This window comes from Sphaerodactylus townsendi, linkage group LG09 (assembly GCF_021028975.2).
Source record: "Sphaerodactylus townsendi isolate TG3544 linkage group LG09, MPM_Stown_v2.3, whole genome shotgun sequence".
Classification (NCBI taxonomy): domain Eukaryota; kingdom Metazoa; phylum Chordata; class Lepidosauria; order Squamata; family Sphaerodactylidae; genus Sphaerodactylus; species Sphaerodactylus townsendi.
In genome coordinates, this window is record NC_059433.1 from 43447141 (window position 1) to 43465086 (window position 17946).

Below are 17946 nucleotides of genomic sequence, written 5' to 3' on the forward strand. Positions count from 1 at the left end.
CTGTCTTGACTTTCTCCCAGCTGGTACAAAGAATGTTCTCAGCAATTAGAATGCCTTCTACCACACCATCACTGAAATGGAGCCTGGCCTACTATAGCAGGCTCAGAGCCTACAGTTTGCTCTCATTCATCACTGCTGGATTACCAATGAAGTCTAAAATATAAAGGATTAGCAAAATCCTCAGTCCAAGTTCACCTTTCTGTTCCTGTACAGGGAGTCATTCTGGGCACCAAGGAGGCAGAAGTATACTACTCTCCCATGTGGGACTGCACAAAAGACATGACAGTGAAAACATGGTTGCACTTGCCTGTTACCGTTATTGAGTGTTCTTCTGTGCAGGCACACATCCCTTTCTGTGCACTGTGGTGAGCTTTTTTTGGTCTTCTTAAGGTTGTATCTTTACCAGCGGCAACCTCAATACACTGAGAGAGATGGCCTTTCTTTTTTAGGCGATTAGGGCAGGAAATTGCACTGGAAGATGGGAGAGCTCCGTGCTCCTTTAGCTTCTTGTACTGTCAGAAACTTTTAGATGTCTGTGGCTGGGCAGAGCATGCACAGTTTCAGTATGTGCCTGTACAGAAAAACACTTGATGACCATCAGTTACAGGTAAGTGTAGCCATGTTTTAGAGCATCCTGAAACGAAGGAAGGAATTGACATGTGAATAGAAGGAGACAGTGTGCAAAGATTTTGTGAATTCAGCCTTTGTATTTGAGAAGTCATGAATTTCTAATTTCGAATTAATTTCTAATGAATAGAGAGGGGCATGGAATTTCTACATAATTTTAAACAACATATGCACAACCATTCTATAGCACAACATTTTTAAACATAAGAACTCATACCAGTATACTTTAACAGACAGGTTGTTTTTCAAATTTGTTTCTTTGGGCTGCTACCCTTTATTTGAATAATTATGGCATGCAGCATGGGAATTGGTATATTTTAATCTGGTGAATAAATTTGGCATTCTTTAATCTTGTGTAATTAATTTTATATACAGGGGAAATTAACTAATTTAAATTTTCTTTTTGTCCTTTTTGCTCTTGCACTTTGTTTGCTGCTCTTTCTTCTTCCTCATCAGCCACCTTTGCTTGGCACTGATTCATTACAGTCATCTCCATCCTCACAATCCAGTTCCTTTGAGTCTTCAACAAAACTCCGCAGGAGATGCAAGGAAAATGGTCGAAAGTCACTTGATTGTGAGACATCTAAAAACTCTGTTCAAAAACTCAACGAGTCTGACTTGGACTCTGAAAGAAAAGGGAAAGTTTGCTTAGTTGAACGAGATACAGCATTTAACTATAAGCAAAAATCTGGCAAAGGTGGAACATTGTTTTCTTTCTCCTTGCAACTTCCAGAATCATTTCCTTCTCTCCTTGATGATGATGGCTACCTATCCTTTCCTAATCTCTCTGAAACTGACTTCCTCCCAGAAAGCATACAGCATTTTCTTCCCATTCGCTCACCTTCCCTTGTGCCTTGTTTTCTGTTCATCTTTTTCTTTCTGCTGTCTGCCTCTTTCTCAGTGCCATACGCCCTCACTCTCTCCTTTCCTCTGGCTATGTGCCTCTGCTACCTGGAGCCCAAGGCGGCCTCCTTGAGTGCTTCACTTGACAATGACCTGAGTGACAGTTCAGAGGAAGAGGTGTGTACCTCGGCACAGAACACACTTTTTTTGTGTTCATTGCTTCAGTCCTAAACAGTGTTAGAATGCTGCAATAGTAGTCCTACTTTCAGAGCCTCATTTCTGTCTGTGCTAATATGTTCAGATTTTTTTTTAAAACCTCTGTTGTGTTAAGAGTTTAGCTTGGGCCCCAGGGTTAGGCACAACAGTACGTGTATGAGGTGGTGGTATTTACAAATTGCCACAAATCACTTTTAAAAGAGCTTATTTACAACCTAAGATATTTTAATCTTATTTTCTAACTCAGTAACTATTCAGCTGGTTTTAGAACCATCAAGGAAGAAATAATTAAGTCTAGTTCTTATATATAGTTGAATTTTCCAACTATAAATGTTGTAGCAGTTTAAAATTAAAATGTGTACATAATTCATTTAGTAGCCTTTCATGTTTGTAAGGCACTGGGTCAGCATCCAGTACAGTTCTGCCAAGTAATTTAAGAACTTTGTAAATAAATACGTGCATAATAAAATATATCCAGTCTTTGAAGTATGTTATAATGCCCATATCCAGATAGCATTCTTCAAGGTTCTCAGCCACAGAGCTCATTGGTGCTTCATTAAATAATCCCACTAACTGAGAAACTGCCAGAGAAAATATGTCGACCACACTACACATGCACTGCTGAATTTAGTGCTTCTTATGTGAAGGGCACTTTTCTGTCTGTTTGCCAAGGAAGTAGACTATCCAGGCAGTATGTAAATATTGTTAATACCATTCAAAAGCGATTCAGTCTGTCTTACACAGATCTGTTAAATTTTTGCACAATTAAAAAAGTTGATATCAAGTTTGTCATTTATTGTCACTATTGCCCTATGTGTACATTATGATGAATAGTGGCAACCAGATTTGTGTTTTGTATTCTCCTATTGGAATATAAATTCAGTTAGGGTTCAATCCTGAACACACACATTCTGGAATACCCACCTTCTTATCTTCTGTCAAACAACAGCCTGTTTGTGACATTTGGATTAGTAATGTACCAAACTGCTATTTACAAAAGTCGGATTTTTTACTACAATCCAAAGCAAATTCACATGGGAATAGAAATGCACAGGCTTTAGCTCTGAGACTATGATTACTCCAAGACCAGTACTTCCATGGTAGATTACCCAGATTTGTGCCTAATCCAGGGTGCCTCTCTTGTTGAACATATTGCATGAAAATTTATTTTAAACTTGGGCATGTCTACATCACATCAGCAAAACAAAACACAGCAATTATTAATAAAAGCTAAATAACATTTGTCAGGAACTTTTTTTAAGCTCTTGAAAAGCCTTTACGTGCCTGCTAGTTACAATGGTAGTGCATCACTTAGAAATTAAAGTTGGTTAGTAATTATTTACTCGACCTTTTAACTTGCTACTCCTAGAAAAACTTTCTTTTAGGGCCTCTATTAAGTTTACATTTCACTGCAAATCCAATTAGTGCTTCATTAAATATTCCCGTTGATAGAGGAGCTGCCAAGGAAAATGCATCAACAACTCTTTAGATAAGTCTTTATATCCCTTATTAAAGTATTGTCTATTGTTGTAGCCCTTGATAGTAGTTGCAATTGCATATTTGCAATTAAGGATTACTGATTTTATATCCCATCTGATAGAAACTGTCAGTTTATGCAGGCAGGATCATGTTAAAAGGTAGCAATTACGTTAATGCAAGAATGACATATATTCCCTCTACCATCATAGTGATGGACCTTGTGCATTTGAGAAAAGTTTCCAAATATAAAGAGATTGAGAAGTAATTCGATGGAGAGGAGTATACAAGTTACAGCTAGAGACAGCTACAAGGTGTGATTAAAAATATCACTGGGCACTGGATAATTCAACCCAGAAGGACAGACTGATAAAAGTGCTCAGAATACAGAGCCTATTTAACAGTTACAATAAATAGCACCTGAAAATGTTTTGATTGTTGATGGTCGAATAATCTTACTAAAGTAAAATTTACTGTATATCAAAGTAATTTGGTTTTATATTCTTGATAAATAAGAGGACTCCAAGTTCCACTAATGAGTAATCAATTCATGATAACTTTTGTGACTATTAATATATGCACATATTAGTTAGTGTCATGGAATATCGCCATACTAAATACAATACTAAAATGCAAGTATAGCCATTCAAATAACAGCTATTGAACTCTGCTGTGCTTCATAACATGTACTGCACATTACATTGGTTGATTAGGCAAGGGACGAAGTAGCCATAATATTCATTTGGAATAGGTCTAGGCCTAATGTGGATTACTGAATTAACTAGAAGAGTGGGTGTGGCCCCATTTCCCTTCTCCAACACTTCCCTGAGACCAGGGATGTAGTTACCCTGATAATGCATGAGCAAGTGGTGTCTTGGATTGGGCTGCCCAACTCTTAAGAAGTATTTAGTGATTTACATTCAGTGGAGTGGTTGGTTTCCCAAAACCAATTTTACTGCTACTATGCTGAATCAAACTGCATTGAAAATAAATATTTTAAGCTTATTTTTGTAAAACCACAAAATAAAATAAGCTTTTAAAACTGAAGAAAATTTATGCTGTTTTCTCAATAGCACATTCATTCTCTAGCATGCATTTTTGAGTACAAAATAAGTGTACTACCCATCACACATTAAGACTATGTGTGAGTATTTTTGATTCCTTTCTCTTCCAAATATAGAAAACATTCCAGATTTCACTACTTAAGTCTTAAAGTTGAACACAGTAAATATATAGTTTAATACTTGACAAGTGCCACCTGTATCTCTAGTAACTATCTCTAAAAACAGAAGATCCCATGAGGTAGAGTTATTTTTAAAATCTAATGAAATTGCAACATACAATATATTTTTAATTGCTTTTTCCAGAAAAAAGCCTTCACATTATCAGATGCCATATCAGTATTTTGCAAATGCTACGAACAAATAGATTTGGGGAAATTAGAAATGCCATTAACACTTGTCTTTAAACTAATATGCAATGGTGGGGCTGTGACAGAATTCTGAGGTGGTAGAATGGGTTTACGATGGCACAGATCTGTTTTTGATTGTATTTAAAATGTGATTAATAGGATGCTAGTAGAGAGCAGAAGGGTATCGAACCTTTCTGATGTGCCAGATTTTTTTTCATTGTTTGCCCAGGACTTTTACGAGGTGGAGCAAACAAATTTCATTCCCACCTACAGACCCAATGGTACAGCCCTCTCTGTTACCTCAAGATTTTATTCCCCCCCCCCCCCCCCCCGCCAATTCTGCTGCAAATTTATGCCAGGCTTCATTGTTGCTACCATCTAAAACTCCTAGCATCGCAGCAGCAGCAGCCTCGCAACCCCGAGCAGTGCAAAGCCGCTGTTTCCAAACCTCGCTCCCTGAGCGAGGTATTTCGGAAACAGCAGCTTCCAACTGCTGCCGTGCGAACAACAGCAGCTGGAAGGAGCCATTCCTCCCCTTTCCCGAATGCCTACCTTGTCTCCTGGCTTCCAGCTTGTCGCAGAGGCCAGGGGACAGACACCCCCTGGCCTGTGACTCCAGAGCCGTTGCTCCAGGCTGCGGCGGCGTGTCCCCTGGCTTCTGCGACGAGCTGGAAGCCTGGAGACAAGGTAGGCTTTCCGCAATGGTGCAGCCTGTGTGAAGGCTGTGCTACCGCCTGCCGCCCTCCCGGGACCATCCATGCGAACGGTCCCCGGTGTGTGTGTCAGTATTGTTTATGCCGATGGTGCGGAAAGGGCCATAGTGGCTAGGCAAAGTTGCTCTTCATTTTTTTCAGACTGACACTTGCATGACTGTTTTTTTCAGATGAGCCAAATCCTGGGAACATTGCCTGTATTCATTTTCAGGGTATCACCCACATGGTACTTTCAGAAAACGTCATTAATCTCACAACAATGTATTGTTTGTGACCAGCAGTAGATGTTTAACTGATGCTAACAGAATCTGTATTGTTGTGATTGGGGACACTGTGACACTGTTTGAAAAATTTGAAAGATTATTCTTACTTTAAACTGATTCAGTCTATACTTATCTGTACTAATTTCTTTTTATTCAGCATATATTAGAGTTATTCTTGATACAGTGTAAATCACTAATAGATAAGGGTGACTTAAAGTCATTAGTTTTCTCCTCACCTGGTGACTTAGAGTCATTAGTTAATGCTGTGCTTTGTTTCATTTTTATCATTTGTACTTAGTAAATGTCATTCTTTTAAAAAAATCTTTTTGTCATGTTTTGTACACTGGAATGATAAATATTGTCATTTTAAAATTATTCCCTTATGAGCAGAATTATCAACAGCATTTCTGCCTTAGCAATTACAGATGTTTGTCAAGAGTTGCTGTTTTCTCAAAGGCAGACTGTAGCATATTTAATATGTTGAACTCTTTGGTAATGCAGATACCCACTTAGCCTTTTTTACAAGCAAGGATATCAGAATCTGTATACATGAGGACCTGAAAGTCAGGTGACTGCTAATGTGGGTTACATACATACATACACACACACACATTTATGTTTTCCTTTCAAAATATTAGTTGAAACATCATATTGTTCTGTAATTTTTAATTAAAAGTTACAAAAATTGTGGTGTGTATTCCTGCAAGTTTTAATTCTTGTTCAGAGCTACTTGGCTTTCCTCAGATTAATTAAAAGCTACAATTACATGCCTTTTTCTAGTAACATTTTGTAGAATATACCTTGAGCCTTCCTCTGATTCTGGTGTGTCTCATTTTGCTGCTTTAAATAAGCTATGTTTGGAAAGTAACTCAAGTGCAATTCACAGGGATGTAGAGTTGGCTAATCAGGCTGTGACTTAAATTTACTGACAAACTGGGTTTATTCTTTTTTCTTGCTGGACCCTGGTTACTCGTGCAACAAAACAGACTGACAGTGAAAGGACAGATACTGCTGCTGATGGTGAAACTACTGCCACTGAGGTTTGTTCAGTTGTAATCACATTGTTGTCAAATAATATCTTCAGCTACAAGATTCTCTATGTTAGTGCTGTGTGCATGTTTATTTAGTGGTACTCTTCAGATATACTGGGGACCTCAAGCTATACAAAATACATAGACATCAGTTATGAGTTAATAAAAAAACTATACACATATCAATAATTTACAAGGGTGTGTTTTTTTTGTTTCTAAGTACTTGCAAGTGATGACTGGAAAACTATGGCACCTGCCACATTTTGAAAATTTAAAAACGGTGTATTGTTCAGCATTCCAAATGTGCCCACAGGTTTAAAAATGTTGGGGACCCCGACACTAAAGCAAGTGTTGGAAGCTTCACATTTAACTGGAGTAGTATGCTGGGGAAAATTTAGCCCTTTCCTCACACCATTTTTCTGATTTAAATTCCATTCCCTTGTCCTAGAAACTGCTGTTTGCCCAGTAGGAGAAAAAAATGTTAATAGTATTTGGCAAAGAAGAAGTCAGTTATATCTAAAAACTAGTGTCAGTCAAATTTGGAGCCTTACTGGTTTCTTTTAATGGAAAAAAAACAATCAAAAGATCAGGATTATTGATTCCCTATGTCATGTATAGTTTGGCCTGAATTACTGAATTAGTAACAAGTGTTACTTTATATTAATTCATTCTATGTAATGTTCATGTTGCAAAATATTCTGTGTGAATCATATTAATATTTGTAAAGCTCCAGTAAAACACAAATATGAAACACAAACTTTTTTTTGACAATGCATTGCCTTTATTTGGTTTTTTTAATCAAATTATTGAAATAATTATAATTACTCAACATATGTTAGGTAGAGAACAAATAGTATTAGAGTATCTCGGTGACTTAGAGTTATTAGTTAATTAGATGAAACATTTGTTCACCATCTGCAAACATGAACACACTCAATGACCTGATGGAAGCTGCTTTCAGTCCATGGGCCCACTTTGTCTGAAATATTGCACTAGTAATTCTGATCTACAGGATTATTGAAAGGATTTTTGGATTATTGGATTATTGAAACTTTAAATATTGTGAAAATAATGTAATCTGAAATATTTGCACTGTATTATGCATGTATTGTGTATATTAATTTATTGTAATAATTTAATTTATTATTTCAAATCTTTCTTATGCTAACAGTCGGATCAAGAGGAAGATGGTGATCTCAAGACACAGGTGAGTGTGTCTATGTTTGGAAGCAGAATTAACTGTTGGTGCCTGCAGAAATTTCTTCTTCTCAGTATGACATTTACCAATTCTGCCTACTATACCATTCATGTATCCTTTTAATATTGTCACCCTTACTTTTCCCTTTCTCTCTCACTTTTTCAGAGTAGTCTGATTAAGCGCATAAAGGGTGAAAATGTGTATGTCAAACATAGTAATCTTATGTTAGAGGTTGGTATTGGTATATACCAGTGCATGTACTGTATATGTGTTTTTGATTATAGTGGTTAAACTGTGAATCTACACTATGATGCATGATGTATCCTCACTTGCTAATTAATTAAACAGCTATTTCTCTTCTGAAATGTTTTGTTACACTGTCTTTTAGGACTCTGTGTGTATGCCTAGATTTTTTTTAAAAAGTATTTTGTAGGTAGAGTCTAGAATGCGTGTGGAATCTGACAGTCCTTTAGAACATTTGATGCTCATAGAAATGAGGACCACTTTACACATTGCATTTTTAAAGTGTCCCCATAAAATATCTTACACATAAAAGCAAAAATGTTATTTGCTATTGCAGTAAATGAGTTTGAAAATGAATATATTATACAAGTATACTCACCAGGGAACTGGGTAGTTTCCTCATAAGAGTACATTCAGTGGTGAACACTGGTTTGCTACCATGCACTGTGTGAAGCGGGCCTAAGAGTTTCTCTGTAGCTATCTTTCAAAAATTCCACTGTTTCACAAGTGTGTTGTGTTAGTGCTGTGAAATCTAATCCCTCCAAGGCTTCTTTCCCTGTTTTTGCCAACTAATTTACATGGTTTGATCCCTCCCCCCATTTTTTTTCCAGTTTACATAAACTGAGTTACAAAATGTTGCATTTTCCCCCCAGGAACTAGATAAAACCCAAGAAGACCTGATGAAACATCAGACAAATATAAGTGAGCTGAAACGGACATTTTTGGAAACCTCCACAGAAATCTCAGGGACCAATGAATGGGAAAAGAGGCTTTCAACATCACCCGTCCGGCTAGCTGCAAGACAAGAGGAAGCTCCTATGATTGAACCACTTGTGCCTGAAGAGGTGAGTGACTGTCAATACTGCACTAAGCCACTACACTCTTCTAAGGCCACCAACTTCTATAAAGGGTATAACTCTGCTTAGGATGACACTGGCCCCTTCCGCACATGCCGAATAATGCACATTCAATGCACTTTGCAGCTGTGCAAAATAGCAAAATCCTCTCACAAACAATTGTGAAAGTGAATTTACAGTGCATTATTCTTCATGTGTGGAAGAGGTCACTGACTTCCTGTTTTTTAGCTTCGGTATCCCCCCCAACCCCAAAATTAGAATAGATGTTAACTACTTCTTTTGATTAGTGTGAACCATTGGACTATTAAAAAAGATAATTTAAAGCTATTATAGAGATTATTAGTAGGAAGAGATTACTAAAGAATTGCTTACTGTATCTTTTGGCTTAATTTACTATAAGTGGAAGTTCACAGTTGTCCTTATACAGTACTGCACTCATGCTACTCATGCACAGGCCTCCCCCACACTGTTTCCTGCCTTTTCCAGTGTGTTACAGAGAGGGCAGAGTACCCTTTCCTTAGTTCTCTCCCCACCACCTCTGAGAGAGATCTGTTCACAGAACATCCCTTCTTTTCACACTGATAAAATTTACCTCATGAACATATCTAGAGTCTATGGAATGACAAAAAAAAAATGCTGTTTAAAAAATGCAGGTCACCATTTAGACAACCAAAAATGATGCCTACTATGCCTCAACAAAGAGCACACCTAAAATATCACTTTGGGGGAAAGCTCTATCCAGTGCTGCTTCAGGCAAAGATCCAAGCAGTACTTTCCACTACCAGTGGAAAGGATATGAGTATCCTTGGTTCCAGTGGTACCAAGTCTAAATGAACCATTCCAGACCTGAATAAGTGCATGAGGAAACCTATGGTTCTTTCTAAATATTGAAGACATTTTGGGGGGAGGAGTGTTTCACTTTGTAAATTAAATAAAAATTATATATTCCATACTTCCTCTTATTCGCCAGACCAAAGAAGAAAGAGAAAAATCTGAAAAACGTATATTTTTACAGAAGGAGAGCACTACATGCCTAGATTCTCAGGTAAAAAATGTCCAGATTCTTATGATTCAAAGGTAGTTTTGTGGCAGTGATTTGCTTGTTCATTGGTGGACAGGATCATGGGGAAGAATGTTGGGGGGAAATAATGTGAAAAGGCCTTCAAGATCTCTGTGAGACTTATTCCCTAGACCCTTAGTAGGTGGATCTTAGAATCCTTTGGTATGATGTTGGCATTTATATACTAAACACTCCTTGCAAACAGTATGCTAAATAATATAGTGTTAAAAATTCTTCTTATCTACTTCACACATTAAAACAAATAGTAGGTTTCCTATACACATACATATCAGAAAGTTTTATCTCCCTTGCCATAAATTCCTATAGGACACAAGTGTGTAGAAATGTGCTTGCGTTGAGCATATGTTTTTATGAGTATGATCTTTCACTGTACAGGCAGTGTGTGCACACAGTTCCTAATGGATGCAGTGTAGACCTCTTTCTTTCCCTGCCCTCTCTGGCATGTACACTGTTGCACATTCAAGTGTTATGTTATTAATAGGAAATCTGTGCAAACCATCTTTATTCTTAGAACTCACATCATGTGACTGCTTATCTCTGTATGCAGGAGTGGGGAGAGAAATAGGCCTGTGGGCATTCCACCTTCATTCAGGTGGGAAACAATAATTCCGTATCCAAATATCTAAAATCTAAATCTCTAAAACATCTAAATATTTTAAAATGTAAACTGCAGCCTTTGACTTCTCTGATGGATACAGAAAGTTAAATGCTTATGAAGTTTTCCATGAAGCTGCAAGAGAGTTTATGAAGCTGCAAAAGAGATATTTTATTGGCAGTAGAATCACTTCTCATCAAACTAATAGCCAGAAAACTGTAAAGGAAACAGTGTATATGGTTTTAACTGAAATCACACCTCTCGCATTCTTTCTGAAATATAAGGGTTTGAGCTTGATATTTGCCCAACAATTAAGTATGCTTATTTAGAAGCAAAAATGATTGATATGATTGTGAATAAGTATACTTGGGATTGAATCCTGGGGTTATAATGTACTAAATGGTTAATTGTAAATTAAGTTGTGTACGTATAAAATTGGTATAAATATACAATATTTTTAAGGACCAGTGGTATGTTAGGGAAATTACTAAGGCAAAGTGATTTTCTTATGTTATCATTTATTGTGGATTTTAGTTTCTGTAAATTTCAGCCTGTAAATTGTCTATAGGCCTTTGAAATCTATACAAAGGTGGAATTCACAACATTTGGATTCTCAGCATGGTACCATAAATGTCCTAAAAGATATTATATTTCACTTTCCTTTCCTAATGCCAAGATAAACAATTAGCTGTTCTAATTTAGCTTTTATATTTCAAATATAGGGCACTGAGGATTGGGTTATTGTAGACAAAGTACCCACTGAGGTAGTTGATGGTGAATCGAAAACCATTGTGACATACAAAGTAATGACTGTGAGCAGTAAAACTGGTGACATCCCAGCCAAGCTTTTAAAACCCACTACCACAGATATACAGACCTTTGAGGACTTGGAAGGTGAATTACAGTCGAAAGATGAAAATAAACAGAAAACGTACACCTTAGGAAAATCATACGATACTGTCTCTGGAAAAATTGTAACCATGACCACTAAAATAAAAGAGGGAGAAAAATGTACGTCGTCACTTGAAGCGTTGCAAAAAATGGAAAGGGCAGTGCCAGAATCTGTGAAAATCATTCCTGTAGTAGCAGAGTATGAAATTCTAGAACCAATCACAGACGGAGATGCCAGAAGGTTGTCTGATGCAAAAAGAAGGGTATCAGAATCACTGACTCCCATTAAAGAGGCAGATTCCCGGCTGCAGAGTCCTGAAGATGAAAGTTTGAAGAAGACACAGAAAATGATGCATGATACAGCGGGGAGCATGCAGATGGCCAGAGCTGAAAAACCTCTTGACAGTGAAAGACTAAAAGGAGAGCCGCTTGGTTGGAAAGATAAGAGTGTATCAGAATGGAAATATTCCAGAGAGCCACCCTTTACCATTGCTACTGCTCACTATGTTACTGAATCATCAGCATCAAGAGTAGTGGTAACATGCAACTTTGCCACAGTTTAAAAATAAAAGCATGACTTCTTTAGGCAATATGCTCACTACCCTGCCTTTTGGTCCTTTTGCTGCTTGGCTTTCTGTTGACAACAGCCAACCCAGCTTCTTATTATTTCCTCATGGTTTGTCAATTAACACAATACCAAGCGGGCATTTTCAGGCTTTTAAACTTTTAAAAATCACTGTTACTGAAATGTAATCTATTGCCATGGCTTCTTTTGAAGGGGGCCCAAATTCTATTGCTAACTATTTTGCTTTTTAGATTACTGCTTATAGTCAATACAGACTTGTGCTCTTTTGTTTTCCCATTATTTTCCTCTCCGTATCCCTGCCACTTTTCCTCCTTTCCTTTGTCTTTGTCTCTACTTTTGCCAATTAACATAACCTGTCTGTGTCTGTCTTCCTCTCCTTGTTTGTGTGACTGTACATTTCTCTGTCCATTTAGACAAAACGGCTCTCCAGTGAAAAAACTTTGGATGGTTCAGATATCTTCACTTTAATAGAATCCGCAAGAAAACCAACTGAGTTCATAGGAGGGGTTACACCTACTTCACCTAGCTGGGTTCAGGTGGCCATTTGATTCCATCTTTAGATTTTAATATGGGACTGTGCTTTTGGAAAGAGGGGAATGTTCCTTATTTTTGCATATTAATATGTGATCTTAGTTAGATGCTTAAGTTTCCTAAAAACATGCATGTTGGAAAATGCTTGAATCACATATTTCTCTTGGTTTTAGCCATTATGCTTGCTTGAGGGCCACAGAACTGCAGCATTGATACAAGTGAACAGAATGCTATACTATCTCTTCCGATTATAAATGTTAAGGCCTATATACCACTAAACCCTGTCCTGGGTAGCCCAGTCTAGTTCGACCTTGTCAGAAGCTAAGCTGGGTTGGTCTGATAAAAAGTTTAGATGGGGTCTGGGGTTGCTACACAGTGAGAGGCAATGGCAGACCACCTCCAGTGGTTTACCATCAGTAATTGGTGCTCGGAGCAAGTACTGAAAGTGCACCCCACCAAATTGCACTCTCCCCCCAAAACTGTGTCCCTCTTGCCTACTTCTCTGGTGGACGGCAAGGCTGAATGGGCAGCAGACAGGCCAATCAAGCAGTGGGCAAGCTGGCCAGGTAAGCGGGCTGGGGTAGTTTGACACATGGGCCGGGGAGCGATTCAGCGGCCCTGTGCTTGCTTCTGGAGGTGAGGGCTGGGCTGCTGCACCTGCTTAGCCAAGCAGAGGGCACCTTGCTGCCCCACTGGGCTCTACTTGCTCCTAGTGGGGAGGGGCTCTCCTCCTCCATATCCAGCATGACAGTCACTCATTTACCGTGCACTGTTGCTGCTCTCCTCCTGGCAAGCAGGGGCAGCCTTGAAGTTGCGCGCTTGCATCCAGCAGATTTCAATTTGGAGACAAACATTGGGTTGACCTTTGGGTTGACCGCTGCACCCAGGGTTTTTACTAAGTGTGTCTCTGTGGTAGAGCCCTGTCTCAGGGTGAATGGATGAACCATTTATCCTTAACTTGATGACTAGCTCATGACAGACAAATCTCCACAATGTTATTACACCCTGATTAGCACTGAAGAATCTCTTGGTTTCTTGTTATCCAGGGAAAAATCCCATCAGCAAACCACCCAGACCATAGAATTTATGGATGCTCAAATAGATTCGGTGGAAGGCAGAGCCTTTCTTCTCATGAAAAGGCACACACGATTCAATCCATTGTAAAGCAATTCTCCCGCTGTAGATTTCAATCAGCCCAGAAAATCCAAAGATGGTTAGAGCTCATGGCATCCACAACAGCAGTTGTCCCCCTCACCAGACTTGCACAAGACCCTTGTAAAACTGATTTATTCACATATTTGATTCCCAGTCCATTGGAAGAGGTTTTTTATCCCCAGGATAGTATTAAAGGTCTGCATTGGTGGTCACAGGGTTTGAGAACTGGGCACCCACCAACATGAGGTGGAGGTTTTCTCAGATGCTGTCCTGATTGGCTGGGGTGCACACTGTGATGGTGCATAAGTAAGGAGTACATGGTCTTACAGGAAATCTAAGTTACACATCAGCGTTTTTTAATTAAGAGGAATCCAATATGCGCTTCTTTTTTCCCCACTAACCTTGTCAAGAAAAGTGTTGGTGGCGACCAGCAACATGACAGCCAAATTCTCCCTAACAAACAAGGAAGCACATGCTCCATCATCCAACAACATGACAGCAATGCACATTTAGCCACGGGCTATTCAAAACAAAGTCTCCCTTGCAGCCATTCACATCAGGGCCAAATCAGCACCGTTGTGGATATCCTCAGCAGAGAGTCGACAGTAGATCAAGAGTGGCAGATAGACATCAAGTACTTGCTCCCAGTTGTCAACCAGTGGGATGCCCTCAGATAGACTTCTTAGCATCCAGAGACAACACAAAACACCTACTTTTTTGCTCCCAAGAAGCTTCAGACAGGGAGGTATTTGGGGATTCATTCCAGCTCAGGCAGGAGTGACACCTGTTCTATGTTTCCTTCTCCGCAATTCAGTATTATTCACACGGTAGTAGCCAAAATAAGGACCAACAAAACATTCTGCATAATTGTTCCATTCTGGTCCAGGAGAGTCTGGTTTCCTACTGTACAATCTCTGACTCAAGGAATGTCCCACCAGCAAAAGACCTCCTAATTTGTCATCTGCTCCACCACAACATAAACTCATTGCACCATTATAAGTCAATAGTCACCTGGTCAGACACAGTCTCAGAGGTTTTGGTTGCATCTCACTTTGATCCAGAGTCATGTCCCTTATCACAGATTTGTGAGCACCCTTTGTCATTCAAAGACAATCATTTGGCAGCCCTATCACTCAAAATTTACCTAGCTACAATCTCTGCATGTTATAATGGTATCAGTGGTTTTACTATGGCATGCTAAAGGAAGTTTCTTAAAGGGCTCTTGAATCTATACCTGCCAATAAAACCAGTGGAGTTTATCATTAGTGTTGACAAGACTATATATATTGCTAGCTATTACATCAGCCCACAGGATGGGGGAACTGCAAGTCTTGAGGTGTAATCCTCCTTTCCTATGTTTCATGCAGACAGTTTTCTTCCAAAGGTAGTCTCCTGCTTCCTTTGAGCTCAAGACATCATTCTACCAGTGTTTTTTCCATCCCTGAGCTCACTGACAGAACAAACCCTCCATTCGCTGGACTTGTACGAATAACTTCAGAAAGGAACCCAGTCTGTTTATTTGCTTCAGTGGTTCCAAAAAGGGAAAGGCAGCATCTTCCCAAATGTTATCCAGATGGGTGGTCTCAGCTATAAAACTGGCATACATTGAAATGCAGGTGGATTGGCCGGCGCCCCTAAAAGCTCACTCCACCAAGGCCCAAGTATCTTCCACAACATTCCTTGTGAAGGTATCCCTCAACCATGACCTGAGCTATCCTCTTGACTTTCATCAACCGCTACATTATTGATGTAGATTCTGGTCGCAGCTGCGAGAAAAATAGCACTTCAATCACTCGTTTGCTTATCTCACACTCACCTTCTTGAAAAGCGAGCTTGCTAATCTTCCATGTGAGACTGCACAGAGACCACAACGATGAAAACAGTGTGGCATTTACCTGTGACTGTTGTTCACCGGTTGATCTTCTGTGCAAGCACACATCCTTCGTCCTTTCTCTGTGGTGGGTTGTCTTGCTTCCCATCTCATGGCCTCTGCATGGCAGCAAAGGGAGAACGGAGGGATAAGTACTCTCCCTGCCTCCTTCACATTCTCCTTTGGGCAGGAAATGCCAGTGTGAGACAGAAAGGAGGGGGAGCACTGCTTGTTCATTTCATTTTGCAGAAAGCTTCAGAAAGGCCTTTTCCTTGGTAGGTCTGTGCAGTCCCCATATATGCCTGTACAGTAAATCACCTGATGAACAACAGTTATAGGTAAGCACAACACTGTTTTCCAATTTTTAGCATAACTTCAGTTCAGTTAACTAAGAATCTTTCCATACTCAAAAACCATTTGGGACACCAGTCTGCAACTGATTTTTTTTTAAAAATTTATTATTATTATTATTATTATTATTATTATTATTATTATTATTATTATTATTATTATTATTATTATTATTATTATTATTATTATACTCTGTTTTAACTTATGTTTGCATTCCATGTATCTGGTACATTGTTTTATCCTTCCTGTTTCTCAGGGAGATATGAGGTAGACTGGGCTGACAGCTAGTGACTGACCCAAGTTCACACAGTGAGCTTTGAGGCTGAATAGAAATTTAAAATAAGATGCACAATTCTAGTCCAAAACTCTAACACCTTCTGTGCAAAGACCACTGAAGGGGGTCAGGAGCTGATTCAGCCCCTCCACTGATCACCCGTGCTAAGCCACTCACACCATTTTTCCGTGGGTTAGCAAACTGTTACCTTTCATGGTAAGTGTTGCTTTTGTTCTGGACTTTCAGCCTTCTCAAGCATCCTCGAAGGCAAAGATGGTCTGGACTAGTCATTTAGCATAAGTTCAGGGTTAGTTTCTGTAAGTGGTTAAAATAAAATAATTGGCCAATCAGAGATTGGAGTGGTCTCATCTGGACTACAGTTTAAAATGTTGGCCATTTAGTAGCTCCCAGAAGCCTCAAATCTATCCTCCCCTGCTTCTGCAGAAAATAGGACTCTTCCATCCATTTATGGGACAGTCATGAGCATGTCAGTTCACTTGTCACTGCTGTATAGTTTTTGTGTGTTTGTATGGGCTGGGTGGAGGGAGGGGGGAAGTGTTAATCCTCCCTCCTTCTGCATTTGGCAGAAAAGTTTTGCAAAACATGGTTACTGCAAAACATGATTACTGGTTGAAGCATGTTCCCACCCTGGAAGTGAACTGCTTTGCTACATCCCAGAGTTCCAATTGCCCCACCTCTGAACCACTGTAGAAAGGAAAATTCATTCACTTACCGGTGAATTTTCCATCTGCTGCCGTTCTAGAGCAGCACAGTGTTTGTTTGCATCTTGCCTCCTCTATCCCTCCCCCCCCACCCCACGCATTAAAGTCATGCAGCACTCTGCAGCTTAAATCTTGGAGTGGCTTCTGAATAGGTGAGACTTCACAGATCCTAGCATCCTTATGTATGGAGAAATGTCTTCTTCTCTTTACATTTTTTTTACTGTCTTCTATGTTTGCTGTCTTGATGGATTGTGGAGTGTGATTTCTTAAGGTTTAAAGTGTATATCAGAGGCTTTTTCAAGAGATGGTCTGGGAGCATTGTGGGAAGCCCTTCACATTGGGGTCACCAAAGCCTAGCAACCCTGCCTGCAACAATGCAAGGCACTTTCCTAAGGTCAGACTGCCCCATCCTGAAGCCATCAAGAATGAAATCTGACAAGTAGATTTTCCCCTACTTTTCCCCTGCAGAAAACACAAGCAAAGACTGATCAGGAGGTACGTTCTGGTGAAAGGAAGACGGAGGAGCGTCTGCAAGAGGATGCCATGACGAAGGTTGTGCAGGAAACGGTATTGCTCGAGGAGAAACATGTGATAAATGTGCATGCAAGTGGGGATGCTGCTAAGTTGGCTGGTGTTCAACTGGATGCTACAGCACAGGCAATGTCTCATATGGCTTCTGACACTCAAGGGAAGGAGGGCTGTGCTGTGACTGAGGGGGCTAAAGAGGAAAAGAGGCAGGAGACTGAGCAAGTTGTAACCAAACAGGAAGAAACGGCCACTGTTTCTCATGGTCAAGAGGAGCAGCAGAGTGCAACAGCCTTAGTTTCGGATGCACTGGAACGAAAACCTCTTTTTGAGGTAATTAATCACTTCTAATTAGCCAGTTCTACAAAAAGCATAAATAGATGTATTTTCACTTTGAATTTATTAATGAAGCATTAAGTAGATGTTAGATTCTTGTTGCTGTTTAATGAGCAGTTTGTTTCTCCTCTTTGGATAAGGCTGCACTTGT

General features: G+C 39.4%; 1 protein-coding gene and 1 long non-coding RNA gene across 17 annotated transcripts in view; one reads left to right on the forward strand and one right to left on the reverse strand.

Moving 5' to 3' along the window:
- Positions 1–17946, forward strand: part of EPB41L3 (erythrocyte membrane protein band 4.1 like 3) — a 120139-nt gene that overhangs the window by 87338 nt on the left and 14855 nt on the right. For 7 of the 15 annotated variants that reach the window (XM_048507316.1, XM_048507319.1, XM_048507323.1 and 4 more), the window contains exons 13-20: positions 6536–6589; positions 7752–7787; positions 7944–8009; positions 8675–8866; positions 9849–9923; positions 11277–11981; positions 12445–12567; positions 17403–17792. In XM_048507316.1, coding sequence (XP_048363273.1) covers positions 6536–6589; positions 7752–7787; positions 7944–8009; positions 8675–8866; positions 9849–9923; positions 11277–11981; positions 12445–12567; positions 17403–17792 — 1641 coding nt within the window. The remainder of the gene's footprint in view (positions 1–6535; positions 6590–7751; positions 7788–7943; positions 8010–8674; positions 8867–9848; positions 9924–11276; positions 11982–12444; positions 12568–17402; positions 17793–17946) is intronic. The other 8 variants (XM_048507322.1, XM_048507324.1, XM_048507325.1 and 5 more) reach the window with 7 other exon arrangements.
- The window catches only part of LOC125438791, a 27014-nt gene continuing 9068 nt past the window's right edge, over positions 1–17946 (reverse strand). The window contains exons 5-6 of one of the 2 annotated variants that reach the window (XR_007245408.1): positions 16946–17396; positions 1–1252 (exon numbers count right to left, since the gene is read on the reverse strand). This is a non-coding gene — a long non-coding RNA (uncharacterized LOC125438791). The remainder of the gene's footprint in view (positions 1253–16945; positions 17397–17946) is intronic. The other variant, XR_007245407.1, reaches the window with a different exon arrangement.